Genomic DNA, 27,914 nt, shown 5'->3' on the forward strand with positions numbered 1-27,914 from the left:
TATTCCATTCATCGACCACCCTATTAGTAAACCAATTCTTGCCTATTTCCTTCTTAAATCTAAATTTGTCCAGTTTATACCCATTACTGCGAGTCCTGCCCTGTTGTTTTATCATGATGACCTTGTTTGCATCACCCTTGTTATAGCCTTTGATCCACTTGAACACTTCTATTAGATCACCCCGCACTCTGCGTCTTTCCAGAGAGTGTAAGCGTAGGTGCCTAAGCCTCTCTTCGTAAGGCAAATTTCCGAGTCCTTGTATCATTTTGGTCATTCTTCTCTGTACTGATTCTAGTGAATTTACGTCCATTCTGTAGGACGGAGACCAAAACTGTACTGCATAGTCAAGGATGGGTCTAACTATCGCTAGATAGAGTTTAATAATTACCTCTGCACTTCTATTCGTTACCGTCCTAGCAATGAAGCCTAATGCTCTGTTAGCTTTATTTCTGGCGCTAATACACTGCTTCCTGGTTTTAAGGTCCGGACTCACCAGAACTCCCAAGTCCCTCTCGCACTCAGATTTTTCTAAAAACATGTTATCTAAGTTGTATCTATTTTCGGGGTTGTGTAGCCCTACGTTTAACACGCTACACTTAGAGATATTGAAGTTCATTTGCCATTTCACCGACCATGTTAACAGCTTATTAAGGTCATCCTGCAGAATCTGGGCGTCGTCTCCTGACCTAATTAGGCGTCCTATTTTAGTGTCGTCCGGAAACTTACTAACATCACTATTTAACCCTTCGTCTAAGTCGTTTATATACATAATGAACAACAAGGGACCCAAAACCGAGCCCTGGGGGACCCCGCTAGTAACATTGCCCCAGGGAAGGATGTTTTTTGGGCTTATATGGATCTGGAAAAGGCTTATGATAGGGTAGACAGGAAGGCACTGTGGGAGGTTATGCAGATATACGGGATAGGAGGAAAGCTTCTAGGAGCTGTCAAGAGTTTTTATGAGAGTAGTAGAGCTTGTGTCAGGATTGGAAATGGAGAGAGAGAGTGGTTCGAGGTAAAGGTGGGACTTCGTCAAGGATGCGTTATGTCGCCCTGGCTGTTCAACTTATACATGGATGGGGTAGTGTGAGAGGTAAATACAAGGGTAGTGGGTCAGGGATTGGAGATGGTTAAAGAAAATGGAGAAAAGTGGGAGGTGAGCCAGCTGCTGTTTGCGGACGGCACTGCGCTTGTGGCAGGATCGGAGGAGGGATTGAGGAAGTTGGTGACGAGTTTGGGAGAGTATGTGATAGAAGAAAGCTAAAGATAAATGTGGGTAAAAGTAAGGTGATAAGATGTACAAGGGGTGAAAGTGGCAGTAGACTGGAAGTGAGCATTAAGGGAGAGCAACTGGAGGAAGTGGATAGTTTTAGATACTTGGGTGCAAATGTGGCAGGAAAAGGTGGAGTGAAGGTGGAGGTAGAATGTAGATTGAGAGAAGCGAGTAAATGCCTTGGTGGATTAAAGAGTGTAATGAGGAATAGACATTTGGGAATGGATGCTAAGAGGAGACTGTATGAAGGAGTGATTGTGCCAACAGCACTGTATGGAGCAGAAACATGGAACATAAGAGAAGAAGAGAGAAGGAGTTTGAATGTGTCTGAGATGAGGTGTCTGAGAAGTATGATGGGGGTTACTAGGCTAGATAGACTGAGAAATGAGGAGGTGAGGAGGAGAACAGGGGTGGAAAAGGAGCTGGGAGATAGGGTTGATGAAAGAATATTAGGATGGTTTGGACACATGGAAAGAATGAGTGAAGAAAGACTAGTAAAAGAGGTATGGAAGGCAGATGTGGAGGGAATGAACATGAGGGGACGTCCTAGGATGAGATGGATGGATGGGGTGAAGGGGGCTTTGGGGAAGAGGGGAATGTCTGTTGAGGAAGGACGGGAGAGGACAGAAGACAGGGGTGAATGAAGAATGGTTGTATATGGATGATGTTGTGATTGCATGAGGTGGAATGAGGTGAGGTAGTATGTGTGAGCAAAATTTGACACAGCCTGAAGGGATTTCTCCCCATCTCCTTTTATGCAATGGGGGGACGGAGAGGGGGGGTCGCCGATTTAATGAAGCGGCCTTGCTATGGATGTGCTGTGTCTGACGACACTGCTTCTGACCCAGGGCAGTGGACAAGGTGCAGGGATGACCCATCATCCAGGAGGTGCTAAGATAAGAGGGAGGGTGGAGGGGTGTGGAGTGTATTCAGGGATGGAATGGGTGGGAATGATTTTATGCCTTTTCCTTTTTGGCTACCTCCCTTGTAAGGGGGAAAAAGCCTTGGTATATGTATGTCTGTAATTACCACCCTCATTTTTCTCCTGTTCAAGAAATCTTTCATCCATTCCAATAACTTTCCTTGTATTCCACCTATAATTTCAATTTTTCCTAGTAGCTTTTTATGTGGCACTTTGTCAAAAGCCTTTTGTAAGTCCAAGAAAGCTCAATCTGCCCATCTATCTCTTTCTTGTATTATTTCTATTAATCTTGAGTGAAAGCATATTAAGTTTGTGGTACATGATCTTTCACTTCTAAAACCAAATTGTATAGGATTTAGTATTTTATTCTCTTCCAAGTGTTTAATTAATTTATTCCTAATAACTTTTTCGCATATTTTTGCTACTGTGCTTGTAAGGGAAACTGGTCTATAGTTTGTTGGATTTTCTTTATCTCCTCCTTTGTGTATTGGTACAATATTTGCATTTTTCCAATCTTGTGGTACTTTTCTTTCCTTGAGTGAGAAGTCAATTATCTTGTGTATTTTGTCTATTAATTCATCTATACACTCTCTCAATATCCAGTTTGCAATTCCATCTAGCCCATGTGACTTTTGACGTCAAGGTTTTTTATTTTGTTCTTTATTTCTTTCTTTGTCACTGATATTTCTTTCAATTCGGGGGACCTTCCTAGCTGTCTTTCCTCCCAAATTTGTGAGGTTTTAATTATAGGTACTGACCTAAAATGCCTGATCATAACTTTAGCTATTTCTATATCTTCTATATATTTTTTTATTTCCTTCACACAGTTTCACTATTTTGTGTTTGTCTTTTAGTTTATCATTTACATATCTGTAAAATAGTTTAGGTTGGTCTTTGCATTTATCTGTTATATCTTTTTCGTGGTTTCTTTTTTTCCTCCCTGTGTATATATACATATTTGTTTCTCAGTTTGATGTATGTTTGGCATTTGGTAATTTTTTGTTCTTTTTTTCATCTTTTCCAGGCTTTGTCTCTTCTATCTTTAGCCTCACTACACTTTTTGTTATACCAGTACTTTATGTAAACCCTTTTTTGTTTCTTCTTTGGTACATATTTATCTGTTCCCTCCTTGTATTTTTCTTTTAATATGTTCCATTTCTCTTCCATCTTTGTTTCTTCATTTGAAATTTTTTCCCAATTGGTGTTTTGAAAAAATGTCTAAGTTTTACAAAGTCCATTTTGTTGTACATTAATCTTCCTTCTCCATGTTTCTCATTTCTTCTCACATAATTTTGTTCTTTTAGTTTGAACTCTTTTAGTATGGGGTCACTTCCCAATTGGTGTCTTGTAATTCATTTTGTCCACGATTTCAGGCTCAGGTGTGAATAGTAGGTCTAGTCTCGATGGTTCTTCATTCATTCTATATCTGGTATTTTCCTTGACCCATTGGGTCAATGTATAATCAATGGTCATATCCAGTAGTGTTGCCCCAGAGTTCCTCTCCACCTTCTACTGTCATTTATTCCCAATTTATTTCCTTTGCGTTAAAGTCACCCATAATTACTGTGTTTCCTCCATCTATCACTAACTCAGATAATGCATTCTTTGCATCTTCCAGTAATTGCGAATGATCACTATCAGATCAAGCCTTTGTTTTTAGTGGCATATATACTACTATAAATTTTTACTTTTCATATTACCATTTACCACTTTAATCATAATCATTTCCACATTATCTTTTCCTTCTGTTATCTTTGTCACATTTAAGCCCTTTCTAGTCAGTAACATGACTCCTCGCCCCCCCCTGTTTATCCATTTTATTTTTCACCCAATGGTTGTATGGACCTTACCCCACCATAGTTGATGATATAGGACATTTAGATTTTGTCTCCACAATTCCCATTATGTCTGGTTTCTCTATTAACATGTCATTTATTCCAGAAATCATACTGACCATGTTTGTGTATGCCACTTTTAATTTGTTCTTTTCTTCCCCTTTTTGGTTTATGTTTCCTTATTACTGATGATGATGGGGGATGGGATTAGGAGTTCTGATCCTGTAGCCCCAAAGGGGACATTCCTAAAAAAATGTAAAGGCATAAGAGTGTCTGGGAGTTTTCCAACTAGTACCCTAAGGTTTGAGTCTTTTAATGTGCATGGCTGTGGTACAGGTGAGAGTAAAAGGGAAGAGATAGGCAGTATGTTTGTGAGAAGAAAGATGGATGTGCTGGCTTTGAGTGAAACTAAAATGAAAGGGGCGAGTGTGAGTTTGGAAGTGTAGTTGGGAGATTCTCAGGAATGAAGAGGGGATGAGGGAGAGAAGGGGTGGCAATACTAGTAAGTGAAGAGATAAGTAAGCGTGTAGTGGAGTGGAAGGAGGTTTCTTCAAGGTTGATGTGGATGAAGGTGAAGCTGGATGCTAAGAGAAGACTGTATGAAGGAGTGATTGTGCCAACAGCACTGTATGGGGCAGAAACATGGAACATAAGAGAGGAGTTTGAATGTGTTGAGGTGAGGTGTCTGAGAAGTATGATGGGGGTTACTAGGCTAGATAGACTGAGAAATGAGGAGGTGAGGAGGAGAACAGGGGTGGAAAGGGAGCTGGGAGATAGGGTTGATGAAAGAGTATTAGGATGGTTTGGACACATGGAAAGAATGAGTGAAGAAAGACTAGTAAAAGAGGTATGGGAGGCAGGTGTGGAGGGGTGAACATGAGGGGACGTCCTAGGATGAGATAGATGGATGGGGTGAAGGGGGCTTTGGGGAAGAGGGGAATGTCTGTTGAGGAAGGACGGGAGAGGATATAAGACGGGTGAATGAAGAATGGTTGTATATGGATGATGTTGTGATGCATGAGGTGGAATGGGTGGGGGGATTGGGGGTGAGGTAGTATGTGTGAGCAAAATTTGACACAGCCCGAAGGGATTTCTCCCTGTCTTCTCCTTTTATGCATGGGGGGACGGAGAGGGGGATTGCCGATTTAATGAAGCTGTCTTGCTTTGGATGTGCTGTGACTTGCGACACTGCCTCTGATCCAGGGCAGTGGACAAGGTGCAGGGATGACCCGTCATCCAGGAGGTGCTAAGATAAGAGGGAGGGTGGAGGGGAGTGGAGTGTATTTAGGGATGGAATGGGTGGGAATGATTTTATGCCTTTTCCTTTTTGGCTACCTCCCTTGTAAGGGGGAAAAGCCTTGGTATATATATGTGTGATGATGACACATGCAATTGTTTTTGTATTTTTTTGTATTGGAGAATATACTAAATATGAGGTGGAACCAAGAGTGACATCTGCATTTGATGGATGTGTGTGCAAAATTATTGGTTTTGTATATGCTGGATATTGTATGGGCCTGGTTTGGTTTCTGCATCTCCAGCTAATAGGAGGTTTGGGATGGTAAACACTGGGATACTAGCCACTGTATGTAAAAAAAAAGAAAAACAAGAATAAAGTTTGGAGAAATTGATGGAGAGGAGGGTCAATCAAATCTTATCATGCCATCTCTCGATCCATTTGCGGACAGTATTGTTTCCCTTCTTTAGATTGGTGTCAGAACATGGTTGACTTAGGGGGCAATCACAAAGAATGTGGAGAATAGCCTGTGGTTCTGCACCACACTGACATGTTTCATTGGGATTTTGATCCCATCTAAGCATTTTGTCTGGTCCTTTCAACCTTTGCTCTTGCCCTGTTAAATGTAACCCAGTCCTCTCTGGGTAAGTCTGTTCCAGGGGAGAGATTCTTTGTTGTATTTATCCCATTCTCTCCTCTTCGATATCCTGTAGCTGGCTGAGGATGTATTTTCCAGTCCGCTGGTAGCTGTGATGCTCTTGTGATACTTCAGACGTTGTATAGAAAGAGAGAAGTGGTATGGCAAATGGAGTGAGTTCCTTTGCCCAATCTGAAGACCAGGTACTGGCTACTCACAGCCAGACCTTGTAGATGTAGAGTTTTTGTGCTGCTTGTCCAGTGATCCCCTTGAGTAGATTGTAGGTCATTAGTGCTCCATTGAACCTCTGTCCAACTTTCATTCTCGTTTAGACCAGCATGGCAGCTCCCCCCCCTTCCCCTACTGTTCTAAAATCAAGGATACAAATGTCCTCAGTACTATTATGTAGGATATCAAAAGTAATGGAGACCATTTATATGAACATCAAATATCTGGAGGTAAAGTGTTCATATTCTGAAATCAAATTGTGTAGTCTTGCAAGGCAATGATAGAGGAACCCATATATTCCATAACAATAAATAATGCAATAGCACTTTTCCTTTTTGTTTTTCTGTACCAAGTAATATTTTGTTTTTCAAGTGGTCTTCGATGGACATTATCACAACTTGTAATGCAGAAAACCGAACTTGGATTGACCAACCCCATTGATATGGTATACCACATTCAACCCTGGATGGCTGCATCCCTTCTTCCTCTTGCAGTCTTCATGGAAGGTAAAGTAATGATAATGTAAAGATGCAGTAATTGCCCTGCTTGATGTTGTTGAATGTTTGTGAGCATGTCGTGGAATGCATTTTCTCCACGCTATGTGCCGAAAATTGATGCTTGCTGCCTGAGAGGCTAAGAGTGTTGCTATTTGATTGAGAGGCAAGGAAAGGAGGCTGTTCAAAGTTGTATGGTACCAGGCAAGATCATAATAGAGATATACCACATCCACCTTCTATGCATCAAAATGTTCATCTTAAAGAAGCACCATCTTTGGCCTTACCTACAGGAGGAGTTCCATAATGTTTAACCCCCCCCCCCCAAAAAAAAAATGAACAAAGAGTTGACATATATATACATATATATATATATATATACATACATACATACATACATACATACATACATATACCAAGGCTTTTTCCCCCTTACAAGGGAGGTAGCCAAAAAGGAAAAGGCATAAAATCATTCCCACCCATTCCATCCCTGAATACACTCCACACCCCTCCACCCTTCCTCTTATCTTAGCACCTCCTGGATGATGGGTCATCCCTGCACCTTGTCCACTGCCCTGGGTCAGAAGCAGTGTCGCCAGACACAGCACATCCATAGCAAGGCCGCTTCATTAAATCGGCGACCCCCCCTCTCCGTCCCCCCCATTGCATAAAAGGAGAAGATGGGGAGAAATCCCTTCAGGCTGTGTCAAATTTTGCTCACACATACTACCTCACCTCATTCCACCTCATGCAATCACAACATCATCCATATACAACCATTCTTCATTCACCCCTGTCTTCTGTCCTCTCCCGTCCTTCCTCAACAGACATTCCCCTCTTCCCCAAAGCCCCCTTCACCCCATCCATCCATCTCATCCTAGGACGTCCCCTCATGTTCATTCCCTCCACATCTGCCTTCCATACCTCTTTTACTAGTCTTTCTTCACTCATTCTTTCCATGTGTCCAAACCATCCTAATATTCTTTCATCAACCCTATCTCCCAGCTCCTTTTCCACCCCCATTCTCCTCCTCACCTCCTCATTTCTCAGTCTATCTAGCCTAGTAACCCCTATCATACTTCTCAGACACCTCATCTCAAACACATTCAAACTCCTTCTCTCTTCTTCTCTTATGTTCCATGTTTCTGCTCCATACAGTGCTGTTGGCACAATCACTCCTTCATACAGTCTCCTCTTAGCATCCATTCCCAAAGGTCTATTCCTCATTACACTCTTTAATCCACCAAGGCATTTACTCGCTTCTCTCAATCTACATTCTACCTCCACCTTCACTCCACCTTTTCCTGCCACATTTGCATAAAAAGGCATAAAATCATTCCCACCCATTCCATCCCTGAATACACTCCACACCCCTCCACCCTCCCTCTTATCTTAGCACCTCCTGGATGATGGGTCATCCCTGCACCTTGTCCACTGCCCTGGGTCAGAAGCAGTGTCGCCAGACACAGCACATCCACAGCAAGGCAGCTTCATTAAATCAGCGACCCCCCTCTCTGTCCCCCCAATGCATAAAAGGAGAAGACGGGGAGAAATCCCTTCAGGCTGTGTCAAATTTTGCTCACACATACTACCTCACCCCCCATCCTCCCGGCCATTCCACCTCATGCATCACAACATCATCCATATACAACCATTCTCCATTCACCCGTCTTCTATCCTCTCCTGTTCTTCCTCAACAGACATTCCCCTCTTCCCCAAAGCCCCCTTCACCCCATCCATCCATCTCATCCTAGGACGTCCCCTCATGTTCACTCCCTCCACATCTGCCTTCCATACCTCTTTTACTAGTCTTTCTTCACTTATTCTTTCCATGTGTCCAAACCATCCTAATACTCTTTCATCAACCCTATCTCCCAGCTCCCTTTCCACCCCTGTTCTCCTCCTCACCTCCTCATTTCTCAGTCTATCTAGCCTAGTAACCCCTATTATACTTCTCAGACACCTCATCTCAAACACATTCAAACTCCTTCTCTCTTTCTCTCTTATGTTCCATGTTTCTGCCCCATACAGTGCTGTTGGCACGATCACTCCTTCATACAGTCTTCTCTCAGCATCCATTCCCAAATGTCTCTTCCTCATTACACTCTTTAATCCACCAAGGCATTTACTCGCTTCTCTCAATCTACATTCTACCTCCACCTTCACTCCAACTTTTCCTGCCACATTTGCACCCAAATATCTAAAACTATCCACTTCCTCCAGTTGCTCTCCCTTAATGCTCACTTCCAGTCTACTGCAACTTTCACCCCTTGTACATCTCATCACCTTACTTTTACCCACATTTATCTTTAGCTTTCTTCTATTACATACTCTCCCAAACTCTGTCACCAACTTCCTCAGTCCCTCCTCTGATCCTGCCACAAGCGCAGTGTCGTCAGCAAACAACAGCTGGCTCACCTCCCACTTTTCCCCATTTTCTTTAACCATCTCCAATCCCTGACCCACTACCCTTGTATTTACCTCTCACACTACCCCATCCATGTATAAGTTGAACAGCCAGGGCGACATAACGCATCCTTGACGGAAGTCCCACCTTTACCACGAACCACTCACTCTCTCCATTTCTAATCCTGACACAAGCTCTACTACTCTCATAAAAACTCTTGACAGCTCCTAGAAGCTTTCCTCCTACCCTGTATATCTGCATAACCTCCCACAGTGCCTTTCTGTCTACCCTATCGTAAGCCTTTTCCAGATCCATATAAGCCCAAAAAACATCATTCCCCTTTCCTACAGCTTTCTCACATATCTGTCCTACCACAAAAATCTGATCTACACAACCTCTACCCATCCTAAATCCACACTGTTCCTCACCAATTACTCCCTCTGTTCCTCTCCTAATCCTCTCAATCAAGATCCTCCCATAAGCCTTCCCAACTACACTTAACAAGCTAATCCCTCTGAAACTACTACATTCACACTTGTCCCCCTTTTCCCTTGTAAAGTGGAACTATACAGGCACTCCTCCAGTCCTCTGGCACTCTACCCTCTCTCCAGCAAACATTAAATAACTTCACCAGCCAGTCCACCATCACTGTACCTCCTTTTTTTAGACATTCTGTATGGCATCCATCCAGACCAGGTGCCTTACCTTCTTTCATCATCTTAACAACTCCCTTCACTTCATCTTTCCTTATTTCTCCTTCATTCTCCTCACTCATCACGGTCATTTTCTTAGCATTTCCCACTGCAACTATCTTTCCCTCCTTATCCTCCTTCACATTTAGCAACTCCCTAAAATCATCTGCCTATCTTCCCCTTACTGCCTTCTCTTCCATTATCATCTCTCCATCTGCACCTTTTACCTTTTCTTCTCAACCTGATTCACCTCCTCTTCCTCTCTTAATCTCTTTCCAAAACATCTTTTTATTACTTTCAAAATTTTCAGTCATGCTCTTACCCCACGTCACATCTGCTCTCCTCTTTGCCTCCTTTACCTTTTGCTTTACTTCTCTTTTCTTTTCTTTGTAACACTCATATGACTCCCTCCTCCTATTTTGTAACCAATCTGTGAAAGCTTGCTTCTTCTCTTCTACAACCTTCTTTGTTTCCTCATCCCACCAATCACTACCCTTCCTTCTATTTCCTCCCATCCTTCTTGTTCCACACACCATCCTTGCACACTTTGTGACTCCCTCCTTGAACCATCCCCATTCCTCCTCCACTCCTAGCTCTACTCTATCCTTTACTCCCTCCCACTCCTCCTTCAGCTTCTTGTACTCCTTCTCCTTTTCCTTTTCATTTAAAGAGTTCACTCTAAGCACCTCCCTACCTTTTGTCCCTTTCCTCTTTCTCCATCTATCCTCCACTCTCAACTTACCATCCACCAAAAAATTATCTGATATTCCCCCACCCTCTTCCCTTAGCACATGTACATCCTTAACTCTTCCTATCATAGTCCTATTTACCACTACATAATCCATTAGTGCTCTATCTACCACCCTTCCCTCCACCACCCTCTCCCATGTGTATTTATGCTTGACTTTCTTCTGAAACACTGTATTTGCTATCATTAACTCTCTTTCTAGACACATCTCCACCATCAACTCTCCACTACAATTCTTTCCTGGAACTCCACATTTCCCAACCACTCCATCAATTGGACCATTTCCTACCCTAGCATTAAGGTCTCCCAGTACTATTACATTGACATTTCTCCCTAAATCCTCTATGCAATCATTTAAATCTATCCAGAAGGCCTCCCTTTCTTCTACACTCTTCTCACTGCCAGGCCCATATACACTTACAAAGACCCACATCTCCTTTCCCAGTTTCACCTTCATCCACATTATCCTTGAGGAAACCTCCTTCCTCTCCACTACACGTTTACCTATCTCTTCACTTACTAGAATAGCCACCCCTTCCCTCCCTCGCCCTCTCTTCACTCCTGATAACCTCCCACTTACGCTCCCAAACTTACACGCACCCTTCCCTTTGAACTTAGTTTCACTCAAAGCCAACACATCATCTTTCTTCTCACAAACATACTACCTATCTCTTCCCTTTTACTCTCATCTGTACCACATCCACGCACATTAAAAGACCCAAACCTCAGGGTGCTGGTCGGAAAACTCCCAGACCCTCTTATGCCTTTACTTTTTTGTTTAGGAATGTCCCCTGTGGGGCTACAAGGAGAAGGATGCCTAGTCCCACTCCCCGTCCCTTTCTTCTCGCCTCTTATGATCCAAATGGAAATATATATATGTATATGTATATGTATATATATATACACACATATATATATATATATATATACATATATATATACATATATATATATATGTATATATATATATATACATATATACATATATGTATGTATGTATGTATATATATATATATATATATATATATGTATATGTATATATGTATATATATTATATATATAATATATATATATATATATATATATATATATATATATATATGTATATAATAATAATTCTTTATCAGATACCCAGATCCTCTTTAGCCTGAATAAGATAATATGGCATTGGTCAGACCATGAGCTCTAAACCTTAGCATATGATTACACTGATGTCAGCATCATGAGGCGCAAGTGAGAGTACGAGGATGCCGGCATTGGCATTCTGATTATATTTATTTTGTAGTTGTAGATGAGGGACACCCATATTCTGTGAACAGGCTTGATTGCATTTTTTATGGTTATCAGTATTCAGGGTGAAAGAGTATTATAGATGTAACTTTATATCTTATAATGCTTGTATAGTGATGAATCATCAAATCATCATATGTCAGGCAGCCTAGTTCATCAGGCACATGAGTATTTAATTTGTATTGAAGAGGTTAAAGGTGACAACAAGGGTTTCAAGGGTGAAATGCATGGTATGTTGCTTCCTAAGCTTTTTGTACTTCAATTCATATATAGTTGCAAGGCTCAATTGTTTGAAGGTTAATTTGTGACATTTATGAAATGACTGGCAATTCCTTTGGGATTGCTATTACTTGTTGGTAATTGTTTCACAAGAAAATCTATGACAGGTTTTCTTGTTTCATGTATTTCATATCTGAAAACTGTTTTAACAGTTTCAGCTGTGAAATTTAAGTTTCTAGATATGTATTTTAAATATAACTGCAGTTCATATGAAGTGGAAAATTTGAGGTTGCAGTCGAGACTGAGGGATAATTGTTTAATGATGTATAAGAGGTGTGAAAAGCAGTCATGAAGTTCATAATTTTGATTAAGCAAGGCCATCAAGTCCACATTGTAATTGGATTAGATTGACAGTCCTCAAAAAAGGGCATTCTTGATATTAGATATATATCATTATTATTATTGTAATTTGATTGATTTATTCATTTGTATATATATATATTTTTAATTAAGACATACTTGACTACTAAAGGACTAGATTTTGTGATACCATCTCATGATTTTTAACCACTTCAGTTCGATGACGCATACATAGGTTTCATGTGGCGTGAGTGGGTACACAAGAATGCTGGCATTAGCATCTTCATTATACATATTTTTGTAGTTGTACATGAGTTACTACCAGATTCTGTGAACTGGTTTGATCATGTTTTCTGTGTTTATTATTACTCAGAATAAAAGAGAATTAGTAATACAGCAGTGACTTTATATTTTATAATACAAATAGTGGGATGAATTGTACATATGGCAGCCAATGCTGCACATGAGAATTTGACATGTACCAAAGTAGTTAAAGGGAAGGCATTGCATAAAAGAAAATATATCTAGATGCAGGGGTGATTTTACTTTGCTGAGGAAAGGAACCCATGAGAGGCTAACTTAATACATTCATAGTAGTGGTAATACTTATTTTATGGCCAGTGCCAGGCAGGTTTGTTAAACTGAGGATTAAAAACTGCAGATTTTGTTCTATTTGATACCAGCATAATAGAGAATTTAAGTATCCTGCCTTTACAAAGACACAGTGAAAGTCAGATTGGCAAGGAAAGTGTGGTGCTGTCCTTAGAGAACTTATGGCTGTCACCCACTCACCATTACCAACTTCAAAAAGACACAGTTTCTACTCTTTGGCACATGTTTGTTCACTCTTAGGTTGTAAATGTCTTTTTTGACATGTTCAACCTCGGAGTGAACAAACATGTGCCAAAGACTAGAGAAGAAAGGAAAAAGCAAAAACAGGACTGGTTTAACAAAAAGTGCGAGACTGCGATAAAGGCCGGGGATGTGGCTTGGGAAATGTTGAAAGAAAAGAGGCAATAAAACAAAATAAGCCTAAAAACAAAATAGGAATGACTTGGAAAGAGGTGTAGTAGAAAAATGCAAAGATGAACCAAAACTGTTTTATAGGTTCATAAATGGTAAATTGAGATATTGGGAAAAAATCACCAAGTTAATAGCAGATGGTGAGTTCTTTGAAGAGGAATCAGCCCAGGCAGAAATAATGAATGAAGGTTTCCAGTTACATACATACATATACCAAGGCTTTTTCCCCCTTACAGGGGAGGTAGCCAAAAAGGAAAAGGCATAAAATCATTCCCACCCATTCCATCCCTGAATACACCCCTCCACCCTCCCTCTTATCTTTGCACCTCCTGGATGATGGGTCATCCCTGCACCTTGTCCACTGCCCTGGGTCAGAAGTAGTGTCGCAAGACACAGAACATCCATAGCAAGGCCTCTTCATTAAATCGGCGACCCCCCCCCTCTCCATCCCCCCATGCACAAATGGAGAAGACGGGGAGAATTCTCTTTGGGCTGTGTCAAATTTTGCTCACACATACTACCTCACCCCCCATCCCCCCACCCATTCCACCTCATGCATCACAACATCATCCATATACAACCATTCTCCATTCACCCCTGTCTTCTGTCCTCTCCCGTCCTTCCTCAACAGACATTCCCCTCTTCCCCAAAGCCCCCTTCACCCCATCCATCCACCTCATCCTAGGACGTCCCCTCATGTTCACTCCCTCCACATCTGCCTTCCATACCACTTTTACTAGTCTTTCTTCACTCATTCTTTCCATGTGTCCAAACCATCCTAATACTCTTTCATCAACCCTATCTCCCAACTCCCTTTCCACCCCTGTTCTCCTCCTCACCTCCTCATTTCTCACTCTATCTAGCCTATTAACCCCCATCATACTTCTCAGACACCTCATCTCAAACACATTCAAACTCCTTCTCTCTTCTTCTCTTATGTTCCATGTTTCTGCCCCATACAGTGCTGTTGGCACAATCACTCCTTCATATAGTCTCCTCTTAGCATCCATTCCCAAATGTCTCTTCCTCATTACACTCTTCAATCCACCAAGGCATTTTCTCGCTTCTCTCAATCTACATTCTACCTCCACCTTCACTCCACCTTTTCCTGCCACATTTGCACCCAAGTATCTAAAACTATCCACTTCCCCCAGTCGCTCTCCCTCAACCCCTTCCATACGGTGCCGCACACGTAGGCATCATGAAGAGCAAGTGGATTCGCGACGCTGCCATATCGGCGTCTTGATTATATTTATTGTAGTCGCCCCTGTGTTTTTACATTCTCCCAAATGCGCCCTGAATCCCATTCTCTGTGGTTTTCAAAATTCGCGGGTGAAAGAGAGAACGATCGATATAAGTGGCGACTATATTTTATGATGCGAATATTATTACGTTACGTCATACGGCTGGCATTGGCTGCTGCCCGCTAGATTTAAGTCCCGTACTGAAGTGGTTAATGCTCATTTCCAGTCTACTGCCACTTTCACCCCTTGTACATCTCATCATCTTACTTTTACCCACATTTATCTTCAGCTTTCTTCTATCACATACTCTCCCAAACTCTGTCACCAACTTGCTCAATCCCTCCTCCGATCCTGCCACAAGCGCAGTGTCGTCAGCAAACAACAGCTGGCTCACCTCCCACTTTTCTCCATTTTCTTTAACCATCTCCAATCCCTGACCCACTACCCTTGCATTTACCTCTCACACTACCCCATCCATGTATAAGTTGAACAGCCAGGGCGATATAACGCATCCTTGAGGAAGTCCCACCTTTACCTCGAACCACTCACTCTCTCCATTTCTAATCCTGACACAAGCTCTACTACTCTCATAAAAACTCTTGACAGCTCCTAGAAGCTTTCCTCCTATCCCATATATCTGCATAACCTCCCACAGTGCCTTTCTGTCTACCCTATCGTAAGCTTTTTCCAGATCCATAAAAGCCCGAAAAACACCCTTCCCCTTTCCTACAGCTTTCTCACATATCTGTCTTACCACAAAAATCTGATCTACACAACCTCTACCCATCCTAAATCCACACTGTTCCTCACCAATTACTCCCTCTGTTCCTCTCCTAATCCTCTCAATCAAGATCCTCCCATAAGCCTTCCCAACTACACTTAACAAGCTAATCCCTCTGAAACTACTACATTCACACTTGTCCCCCTTTTCCCTTGTAAAGTGGAACTATACAGGCACTCCTCCAGTCCTCTGGCACTCTACCCTCTCTCCAGCAAACATTAAATAACTTCACCAGCCAGTCCACCATCACTGTACCTCCTTTTTTAAGACATTCTGCATGGCATCCATCCAGACCAGGTGCCTTACCTTCTTTCATCATCTTAACAACTTCCTTCACTTCATCCTTCCTTATTTCTCCTCCATTCTCCTCACTCATCACGGTCATTTTCTTCGCATTTCCCACTGCAACTATCTTTCCCTCCCTATCCTTCTTCACATTTAGCAACTCCCTAAAATCATCTGCCCATCTTCCCCTTACTGCCTTCTCTTCCATTATCATCTCTCCTTCTGCACCTTTTACGTTTTCTTCTCTACTTGATTCGCCTCCTCTTCCTCTCTTAATCTCTTTCCAAAATATCTTTTTATTACTTTCAAAATTTTCAGTCATGCTCTTACCCCACGTCACATCTGCTCTCCTCTTTGCCTCCTTTACCTTGTGCTTTACTTCTCTTTTCTTTTCTTTGTACCTCTCATATGACTCCCTCCTCCTATTTTGTAACCAATCCGTGAAAGCTTGCTTCTTCTCTTCTACAACCTTCTTTGTTTCCTCATCCCACCATTCACTACCCTTCCTTCTATTTCCTCCCATCCTTCTTGTTCCACACACCATCCTTGCACACTTTGTGACTCCCTCCTTGAACCATCCCCATTCCTCCTCCACACCTACCTCTACTCTATCCTTCACTCCCTCCCACTCCTCCTTCAGCTTCTTGTACTTCTCCTTTTCCTTTTCATTTAAAGAGTTCACTCTAAGCACCTCCCTACCTTTTGTCCCTTTCCTCTTTCTCCATCTATCCTCCACTCTCAACTTACCTTCCACCAAAAAATGATCTGATATTCCCCCACCCTCTCCCCTTAGAACATGTACATCCTTAACTCTTCCTATCATAATCCTATTTACCACTACATAATCCATTAACGCTTTATGTACCACCCTTCCATCCACCACCCTCTCCCATGTGTACTTATGCTTGACTTTCTTCTGAAACACTATTTGCTATCATCAACTCTCTAGACACATTTCCACCATAAACTCTCCACTACGATTCTTTCCTGGAACTCCACATTTCCCAACCACTCCATCAATTGGACCATTTCCTACCCTAGCATTAAGGTCTCCCAGTACTATTACATTGACATTTCTCCCTAAATCCTTTATGGTTTCCAGTTGGTCTTCACAAAAGAGCACAACTTTTTGAAAAAAGCAAAGGGAACAAAAACCAGGTTTACATACACATACATATACCAATGGCTTTTCCCCCCTACACAAAGGATTACAAAGGCGGAGCATACCGACAGGAGACCTTTTGATCCATATCTAGGTCGGATGCGAAAAAAAAAAATCATATTAATAATAAAATAATAAATAAAAACTATAATAATATAAATAACAAATAAAATACATAAATAAATGCATAGGTATAGTTAAATAATAAACAAACAGGTAAATAGTAAATAATAATAAATTGACATATAACTAATGATAAATGAAAATCAGACCGACAAAAGATAACAAAACAAAAACAAATAATATAAGTTAAATTATAATCATCACAGGATCTTACTTAGGTATTTATCTAAATGATTCTTAAAGCTTCAAACTGAACTACATTGCACTACCTGTGCAGGAAGTTTATTCCATTCATTAACTACACGGTTGGCAAAGTTGTTTCTACCCACTTCCAAATTGAATCTATTTCCGGACAGTTTGAGACCATTGTTTCTTGTCTGATTCTCATTCAATGTGAAAATTTGGTCACTTTTGATGTTGTCAATTCCCTTTAAAATCTTAACCACTTCACTACGGGACTTAAATCTCGCGGGCAGCAGCCAATGCCAGCCGTACGACGTGTCATAATAATATTCGCATCATAAAATATAGTCATCGCTTATATCGATCGTTCTCTCTTTCACCCGTGAATTTTGAAAACCACAGAGAATGGGATTAAGAGCAGATTAGGGAGAATGTAAAAACACAGGGGCGACTACAATAAATATAATCCAAGACGCCGATATGGCAGCGTCGCGAATCCACTTGCTCCTCATGACGCCTACGTGTGCGGCACCGTATGGTAGGGGTTAAAGACCTGTATCAAGTCACCTCTGAGTCTACGCTTTTTTAGGGAAAATAGATTCATGTGTTTTAGTCAATTTTCGTATGATTTATTTTTGATATTTGGAATCAATTTTGTGGCTCGCCGTTGTACTTTTTCCAGCCTGTCAATGTCTTTAATGAGATTCGGTGACCATACGGAAACAGCATATTCCAAATGTGGACGAACTAACGATTTATATAGCTTGTTAATGAGTGATGGACTTTTGAAATCAAAAGATCGCGCAATCAGTCCCAGAATCTTATTTGCTTTCTCAGAGGCTGAAATACACTGCTTGGATGATTTGAGGTCGTTACTGATAATTATGCCGAGATCTTTTTCACTATCCACTTTTGTTAGCCAATTTCCAAACAACTTGTAATTGTACTTACTGTTATTTTTACCTATGTGCATTACCTTGCATTTACTTGTGTTAAATTTCATTAGCCACTTTTCAGACCATTGCTGTAATTAATCTAAATCTTCTTGAATATCTAATTGGTTTGAGTGGTCATTTGCCACTCAGCACAGTTTTCTATCATCAGCAAATTTGGAAACAGTAGATTTTAGTCCATGGTCTATATCATTTATATATACTATGAATAGAAGTGGCCCAAGAACGGAACCCTGAGGAACTCCACTTGTAACATTTTTCCATCTAGAAGTTTGTCCATTTAAAACAACTCTCTGTTTTCGACCATTCAACCAATTACTAGTCCAACTTAATAGGCTACCACTTATTCCGTGTAAAGCTAATTTAGCCAAAAAGAAAAAGGCATAGAAAACACTCCCACCCATTCCATTTCCTATACATTCCACTCCCACCACCCTCCTCCCTCCTTATCTTAGCACCTCCTGGATGACAGGTCATCCCTGCATCCTGTCCACTGCCATGGGGTCAGAAGCAGTGTCGCAAGACACAGCACATCCACAGCAAGGCCGCTTCATAAATTTCTGTCCCCCCATGCAGAAAAGATGAGGACGGGGAGAAATCCCTTCGGGCTGCGTCAATTTTTTTTTCATACATACTTCCTCACCCCCCATCACTCACCCACTCCTCATACATCACAGCATCATCTATACACAACCCCTCTCCATTCACCCCTACCTTCTGTCCTCTTCCACCCGTCCTTCACAGACATTCCTCTCTTTTGTAATGCCCCTTTCACCCCATCCATCCATCTCATCCTAGGACGCCCCCTCATATTCACTCCTTCCACCTCTGCCGGTTTAGCAAATATAAATGTACAAATGAGGGAAGTGCTCAATCTCCTGGGATCATTGGATCTGACAAAAGCTTCAGGATCTGATGGGATCTGAAATTGGGTACTTAAAGAATGTAGGGAACAACTAGTGGACAAGATCCATAGTCTTATTACATTTTCGTTGAAAGAAGGCATTGTGCCACTTGATTGGAAAAGGCCAAAGAGGGTGCCAATTCATAAATGTGGAGAAAAGGAAACACTCAGTGTCACTAACCAGCACAGTAGCAAAATTATGTGAAAGGATTGTGAAACACTGATGGACCAAATATCTTGAAAAGATGAACATTTTGAAAGAGTCAGTTTGGCTTCAGATCTGGAAGGTCATGTGTATCGAACCTTTTAAGCCTTAACTTGAGAGTGCTTGATGGGCTGCAAAAGAGAGAGGGACTGGTGGACTGCATGTACCTGGACCTAGAGAAGGCATTTGATAAAGTAAATCATAGTCAACTTATGTGGAAATTGGAGCATGTTGGAGGACTTAGAGGCAAACTACTAGAAGGGATTAAACATTTTTTGAAGGAAAGATACATGAAGACAGTGGTAAAATACAAGGTGTCAAGCTGGAGAGCAGTAATGAGTGGAGTTCCACAAGGTTCAGTGCTTGCACCAATAATGTTTCTTGTCTATGTTAATGTCATGATGGAAGGAACAAAATGCTTGCAGATGATGCAAAAATCATGAGGATGGTAAAATATTGCAAAAAGATCTGGATACTATTTTTGCATGGAGCCAAGAATGGGAAATGAAGTTCATTACCAAAAAATGCAAAGTACTAGAAATGGGCAATAGTGGCAAAAGGTCATCCTTAACCACTTCACTCCGGACTTAAATCTCGCGGGCAGCAGCCAATGCCAGCCGTATGACGTGTCGTAATAATACTCGCATCATAAAATATAGTCACCGCTTATATCGATCGTTCTCTCTTTCACCCGCGAATTTTGAAAACCACAGAGAATGGGATTCAGGGCACATTTGGAAGAATGTAAAAACACAGGGGCGACTACAATAAATATAATCAAGACGCCGATATGGCAGCGTCGCGAATCCACTTGCTCCTCATGACGCCTACGTGTGCGGCACCGTATGGAAGGGGTTAAACTATTCCTTAGGAAGTGAACCCATTACAAAAGTGAAAGGGGAGAAAGACTTGGAAGTGTTCATAAAAGACAACCTATCACCTGATAGACATATCAGCAGAATTGTGGGAGACATATGGACTACTGCAGAAGATTAAAGGACATTCTATTACATAGATGAAGAGATGATGAAAAAAATTCATTGAAACCCTGATATGTCTGAGACTGGAATATACATCAGTAGTATGGTCCCCACACAGAGTGAAGGATATAATCAAGACTGAGAGAATACAAAGGGCAGTAACCAAACTGGTCCCCAGCCTGGCAGATAAACCATATGAGGAATGACTAAAAGTACTGGGTCTACCAACTTCGAAAGATTGAAGAGAAAGAAGTGACATGATTACAGTGTTCACATCATTAAAGGGGATAGATTGCATTGATAGAAGAAATCTGATTAAAGATGGGAGAACTTTTAAGACTTAGTTCATGGAAGTAAATTTAGAAAGGACCACATGTCAAAACAATGTGAAGAAATACAGTTTTCCATGTGTGAAATAGCTTAGATGGTGATATAGCCCAATCTTAAACAATACATTAGTTCAAATCTAAATAAAATTGGAAATCAAAGATATAGATTAAGTTGGAACCATACATGAATTTGAGTCAAGGTATGTTAGAAAATTAGAGAATAGGAGACAGGGCCCAACGAGCATTGCTCCTTTCCTGTATACTATAGAAAAGGGTGCAGCTCCAAAGGGCCTGCATCTGGTCTCAGTATTGAGACAGCCCCTCAACTTTATCACGGAACTCCCAACTATCTTCTTTTTCTTCTTCATATAAGTAGTGAGTACCCCACCACCTACCCTCCTACTTTTCCTTGTAACCTGTAAACTGCTCAATAAGTTTCCAGTGGTCATACCCGTGGTGTGCAATTAATTATCGGCATTAAAAAAGTACTGAAAAATAAGTTCAATATTGTAAAATGAAAGATTGCATAGGAAATTATAGAAAACCAAATATTAGACTTATTTACCATAGTTCAGGCATGGTGGTGTAGCAAAATTGCACAGTTTATTATTATCGGCATAAAAAAAAATACTGTTATAAAATGAAAGATTGCTCGGAAAAGTATAGGAAAAGCAAATATTAGTTCATTATTTACCATAGTTGTTGTTGTTGTCGTTCCCTAGACTGTCTGTCCGAGCAGTCCCGTCTCCCCAAGGAATGCCACAGCCGAAACTGGGTTTTCCCACAAATCCTTTATAGAGTGTATGTTGTGTTGTTTGCGTGCATGATTGTGTATAATGCAGTCTTCCATTATGTGTTGTATGGTATGGGGTGAAGTGTTACATCCTGGGCAGCTGTTCACAATGCGGTCATCCAGCCTCTTCTGGTAGCTTAGAAGTGCTGGGTGGTGGCCGCACCGCAGTCTGGCCAGGTGGACTCTGTCCTATCGTGGGAGAGAGGATTCAGAAGGGTGGATATCAGGGGGTCTGGCATGCAGCAGTGTGTTGTCTTTCAGTGTGTTAATGGAGCGGTGAGTGATATGATTATGAATATGTTTCCGGAGGCTGGTATTTGGTGGTTGTGGAGGAAGTGAAGAGAGTATCTGTGTGTGATACAGGTCTTTGGGTGTTGTTTTAATGTTTCTTGGTGTGTGTGGGTGTTCTGCTATGTAGTATAGTGGGTGTGATGTATTTGTGGTGGCTGCGGCAAGTGTTTGTGTGTCTCTCATGTCGAGGTGGTCCTTGACTTTGAGGACTTTTGTTTCATGGTGTAAATGGTCTGTAGGTGTTGTATTTGTGCAGCCTGTAATTGTTTTTAGGGCTTTGTTTTGTATGATTTGAAGGGTGTTGTGGTGTGTCTCACTGAGATTAGGAGCCCATGCAGGACTCGCATAATTCATCACTGAGCGTATGCATTGTTTGTATATTGTTGTGTTAGTTTCTTTGTTTTGTCCGAATGTTGTTCCAGTGATTGACTTAGTGCGTTAAGTCTAGGTGTGCATTTGTTTTTTATGTTTGTGATGTGTTGTTTGAAAGACATGGATGTATCGTATGTTACACCAAGAATTTTCGGTGTGTTTGTGTGTGGTATTAGAGTGTTGTTGATGTAGAGATGAGGTATGTATTTGTGTTCTATTGTCCAGTTGGTGAGAAGTGTTGCTGTAGATTTGGATGGAGCTATTTTGAATCTGTTTGTGATGAACCATGTGTTGAGTGTATCAAGGTATGGCTGGATTATTTCTGCAGCTTTGTCTGTGTTACAATGTGTGCATGTGATTGTTATGTTGTCTGTGTAGGAAGAAATTTGTATTTCTGAGGTGTCTGGTGTGGGTAAGTGATGCATGTATAGATTAAAGAGCGTGGGGAATAGGACAGATCCCTGTGGTATTCCATTCTTAACCCCTTCCATACGGTGCCGCACACGTAGGCGTCATGAGGAGCAAGTGGATTCGCGACGCTGCCATATCGGCGTCTTGATTATATTTATTGTAGTCGCCCCTGTGTTTTTACATTCTCCCTAATCTGCTCTAAATCCCATTCTCTGTGGTTTTCAAAATTCAGGGGTGAAAGAGAGAACGATCGATATAAGCCGTGACTATATTTTATGATGCGAGTATTATTACGACACGTCGTACGGCTGGCATTGGCTGCTGCCCGCGAGATTTAAGTCCTGTAGTGAAGTGGTTAATGTTTCTGATGTGCGATGATTGGCCATTATATGACATATAAGCATTCCTACCTGCCAGATTATTGGCCAGCCATCTTTTGGTGTTATTGTGCATGTCTGTGTTATATATTTTATTTGTTAGGTTGTGGCGGGGGATAGCATCAAAAGCTTTACTAATGTCTAATGTAATAAGAAGTGTTCTGTGGTGGGGCCTATCTGAATTGATGCCATCTAAAATTCTTTGTGTGAGGTTTATCAGAAGAGTGTTTGTGGAGTGTAGTGGCCTAAAACCGTGTTGTGAGTCAGCAAGGGGAATATGTGGTGTGACAAGTTGAAGTATTAGTCGTTCAATGGCTTTAGAGGGGGTGCAGAGAAGTGTGATTGGGCGGTGCGATGTTGGGATTGTTGGGTCTTTGTTCGGTTTTGGAGTGATGATTATTTTACCATGCTTCCAGATGTCAGGTATAGTGTTGTGTGAATAGCTGCAGTTTGCAATGTTTGTGAGTGCGTGTATACCTTGTGGTCCAATGTGTTTTAGGTGGATGTTACTTATGTTATCAGGGCCACAGGCAGATGAGTGCTTGAGATTATGTATTACTCTTATGTGTTTTGTCTGACTGTCTATGAAGGGTGTATAGTCTGAGTCTGTGGGAAAGTCTTTCTTATGTCGAATAGTGTGTCGGTCGTCAGGGTGAGAAGTGAGATGGCTTGTCTGTGCAAAATGATTTATGAGTGTGTTTGCTTGTTGTCTGTTTGAGGGTAGATTGTCTGTTGTTGAGATTATTGCTGCGTGAGAGCGTGTTGTGTTACTGTTGGATAGTGTAATGCTGTTGAGTGTTTTGTACAATTTGCTGGTGTTTGTTTTGTGATCAAGTGTATTGATAAAGTTTTGCCAATTTTGTGTTTTTTGTTCGTGTATTTTATTGGCAATCACAGTGTTTAGTGTTTGTATTTGGTCTGCTATGTTTTGAGGGATAGGTGTGGGGGTATTGTGTTTAAGTGTGTCTTGTTGTCTGATGAGGCCTTGGATTTCTGGTGTGAAGTTGGGGTTGTGTGATTTTCTGTTGCCTCTAGGGATGTATCTCTTGTCTGCGTTTTGTATGATTGTATTAAAAGTGTGCACAGCATTGTTTATATTTGTGATTGGTGTACTGTTAAGTGTTTCAAAATGTTGTTCTGTCTCTTCAGTAAAAGCTTCCCAGTTAGCTCTCTTGTAATTGGTGTAAGTGTGTCTGTGGCCAACTGGGGTGCATCTTGTTTTGGTGATGATGATTGGAAGGTGGTCAGAACCAAGGGTTCCGACCACTCTCCAAGATGTTGTTGGGGTTAGGCAGGGGGAGTAAAAGGTGATATCAGGAGAGGAGGGAATGTATAGGGCTTGGTGTGGGATATGTGTATGATTATGTGTGTTGTTCATGATAGTCAATGAGTCAAACTGAGTCTGTATATCATACCAGGCAGACGACTTGGCGTTGAAGTCACCACCCATGATCAGGTTGGGGATTGAGGCTAGTTGGCTAAATTGAGGCCTGAAGGTGTTTGGAACTGTGGGGGATGATTGGGGGCGAATGTACATGTTAACTATTGTCAGTGTTGATTTGTTGCCTGTGCGGATTCGAATGGATTGGATTTCTGTAGTGTTATCTGTGTTAGGGAGGAGAATTTTGGTTGTGGTACTTGTGTCCACAAAACAGATGGAGTGGTGGATCAGGGTGATGAGTCCACCGCCATTGCCGTCGGTCCGGTCTTGTCTGATGGTGGTGTAATTATGAAATGATGGTGTTTTGTGTGAGTGTCTTAGTTTTGTTTCTTGTATAATTGTAATGTGTATGTTGTGTTGTTTAAGAAAGTGTTCGAGTTCATGTTTTTTCATGTTAATACCGTCAATGTTGCGTTGTACTGTATTTTTCGGACTATAGCCCGCACCGTTATATGACCCGCACCCCCTTACACCTTAGTGAAAATCCACACAAGACCCGCATCGCTGTATGACCCGCAGTCATATGGCGTGCACGGCAGTGTAGATCCGACGATGTATACTACCCATGCATGGGTGGCCACAGGCACACCTCACGTCGGTTGTTCTTACGGTCGGCCGTTGATGTGGTGATCAAAGTAATTTCAAAGCTGAGGCTTTTTCTAAATTTTCTGTTTCATCAATGCTTATGTGATTTATAAAAAAAAAGATATGTTTTCCAATATTGGCAGGTTTCTTGGTGATATCTTGCTTTTCAGGATTCATCACACTTCAAAGGCCGACACGTACGTACACAACCTCATAATTTGGTTTCTGAAGCTGCCACTAGATATAGTGGACTGAAATGATTAATGAAATAAAAATGCATTCTCCCAATATAAATAGATTAAATTAAGAAAATACTTTTATTTTTCTTATGTCAGCAGAAGAAAACATTAGGAGAGTAGCGAAGTTCTGTAGTGATTTTTTGCCAAAGAATAAAATTTAGAGATAGAAGTATTTAGATTGAGGCCTTGGAGGAATATTCCTCCAAGGATAGACCTAATCGTATTATGCACATGTAATGCACAAATTTATCATTAAGGAATCGGGTACAGTTTGTAATTTGTAATTTGTAATTGCGAAAATGGCCGCCCACTTGTTTTTGTTTGATCACGACACACGATGTTGGTGTTGGTACCAGTCAATGTTGTATTGTATGTTCATGCTGTTTAGTTAGGCCTGTTTTATTTGTGATAATGCCTTTATTAATAACGAGCATGTAAAGCGGGTAAGATACTGACAAATCCTACCTTCTCTTTGTCGTTTGTCTCAATCGTGCGCATTGTATTATGACATTATCAACTTTCATTCGACGAACCCGGTCAGTCCTCCCGCAAATCCCCGATCCGAGAGGGCACCCAGCTAAACAAATCGTTCAATTTGTTTTGACTGCGTAAGAGGGCAATTTCTAACCAGAATCCACAGATGACCCGCACCTTTATATCACCCGCACCCCCGAATTTTGGCCCCTTTCCGAGGCAAAAAGCCGCGGGTCATACACCGAAAAATACGGTAATATGTTGATGTTGTGTGTTCTGTATGTGTTGTATGTTGCCATTTGGGGTTGAGGTTGGGGTGTTAATGGGGAAGGTATAGGATCTGGGTTAGAAGGGGGGAAAGGAGAGATTGGGGATAAAGGAAGAAGGGGAGTACTGATTGGGGATAAGGGCAAAGGGAAATTGGGAGTGGGTAAGGATGCTGGCTGTGGATGGGGAGGTGGGAGTGGGGTTACTGGAGGGCAGGAAGAACATGTCCAAGTGTTTGTGTATTGGTTTGTGTCAGCAAGTGTTGTACAAGTGAGGTGGGCCCAGTTTTTGCACATATTGCACTGAACTGAGCCCTTTGTCTGTCTGCTCGAAGTAATGGGTTTAGAGCATGTTGGGCATGTGTATTTTGTGGTGGGCCCAGGATTGCTCTCTACATATCCGGCTAAAAATAGAAGAAGAGGGGTGATCGCCGGAAAATCACCCCTCGGTGCAGAAAAAATGTAACATTGCATGTTGAGGAAAAGGATTGTGGTACTCCCCAAGGCAGTTGTAGCTCCTCTTGGGGATCGGTGCTACCTGCGTAGAGCCAGTGGCCAGGGCTGGTTGCTGCCGTTTGGCCCCCGACTCTTGGGGTTGGGGGGTGGTCCCACGACGTAGACGCTGCGGCTCCAGGACCTTTACCATAGTTCTGGCATGGTGGTGTAGTGAAGTTGTACAATTTGTTAGGCATGGTGCTGTAGTGAAGTTGCAGAGTTTATCACAGGGAGCCAGCAGACGGTGAGTGGTGTTGATGGTGGAACGATCCTTCACATCATATGATGTAAGTTGCAATTACACATTGTTCATCATATGATGTATGTCATAGTTTATGGGTTAATAGCCACTGACAGAAAACAACTCAGGCCCTTACATTTGCCCCACGTATTCAAAACCCATAAACTATGTACATACTTCCATCAAATGCAGTACATGCCACCATTGATTCTACTTTGCATATACAACACTTTCCAACACAAACCAACACAAGGAACTGTAGCTGCAGCTTACACATGACAACACATTCACCTAAATATAAGATTGAGAGAATACAAAGGGCAGCAACTACACTGGTCCCCAGACTGGCAGATAAATTATGTGGTCACCGAATCTCAATAAAGACATTGACAGATTGGAAAAAGTACAATGGTGAGCCACAAAACTGATTCCAAATATCAAAAATAAATCATACAAAAATCAACTAAAACATCTGTTTTCCCTAAAAAAAGCATAGACTCAGAGGTGACTTGATACAGGTCTTTAAGATTCTTAAGGGAATTGATAACATCAAAAGTGACAAAATTTTCACACTGAAAGTGAATAAAAAAAAAAATAATGGTCTCAAACTGTCAGAAATTAAATTTAATTTCGAAGTTGGTAGTAATGACTCCGCCAACCATGTAGTTAATGAATGGAATAAACTTATTGCGGAGGCTGTGCAATGTAATTCAGTTCGAAGCTTTAAGATTCATTTAGATAACCACCTAAGCAAGATGCTGTAATGCATGCCATTTATTTTATATTGTTATTATTTGCCTGTTTATTATTATTTGCTTGATTTTCATTTATTGTTATTTATCTGTCAGTTTATTATTATTTACTAATTACCTGTTTGTTTATTATTTAACTATATCTATGCATTTATTTATTTATTTTATTATTATTTATATTATAATCTTTATTTATTTATCATTATTATTTTATTTATTTTATTTTATATATCTATTTTTATTATTATTATTATTATTATTATTATTATTATTAAATTTATTAAATTATTTATTTATTAATTATTTATTTACTATTAAATTGATTATTATTATTATTATTAGATTTGACGCAGCCTGAGGGGATTTCTCCCCATCTTCTCCTTTTATGCATGGGGAGACGGAGAGGGGGGTTACCGATTTAATGAAGCGGCCTTGCTGTGGATGTGCTGTGTCTTATGACACTGCTTCTGACCCAGGGCAGTGGACAGGATGCAGGGATGACCAGTCATCCAGGAGGTGCTAAGATAAGAGGGAGGGTGGAGGGGAGTGGAGTGTATTCAGGGATGGAATGGGTGGGAATGATTTTATGCCTTTTTCTTTTTGGCTCCCTCCCTTGTAAGGGGGAAAAGTCCTTGGTATATATATGTATGTATTATTATTATT

The 27,914-nt window shown here is 41.1% G+C and overlaps 1 protein-coding gene across 5 annotated transcripts in view; it reads left to right on the forward strand.

The window, feature by feature from the left end:
• LOC143040771 (solute carrier family 35 member C2) overlaps nt 1-27,914 on the forward strand; it is a 260,071-nt gene that overhangs the window by 50,456 nt on the left and 181,701 nt on the right. For all 5 annotated transcript variants that reach the window (XM_076212200.1, XM_076212199.1, XM_076212202.1 and 2 more), the window contains one exon: nt 6,505-6,638. In XM_076212200.1, the coding sequence (XP_076068315.1) occupies nt 6,505-6,638 (134 nt within the window). The remainder of the gene's footprint in view (nt 1-6,504; nt 6,639-27,914) is intronic.

This window comes from Oratosquilla oratoria, chromosome 29 (genome assembly GCF_046742065.1).
Source record: "Oratosquilla oratoria isolate Oo_2021 chromosome 29, ASM4674206v1, whole genome shotgun sequence".
NCBI classification, from domain to species: domain Eukaryota; kingdom Metazoa; phylum Arthropoda; class Malacostraca; order Stomatopoda; family Squillidae; genus Oratosquilla; species Oratosquilla oratoria.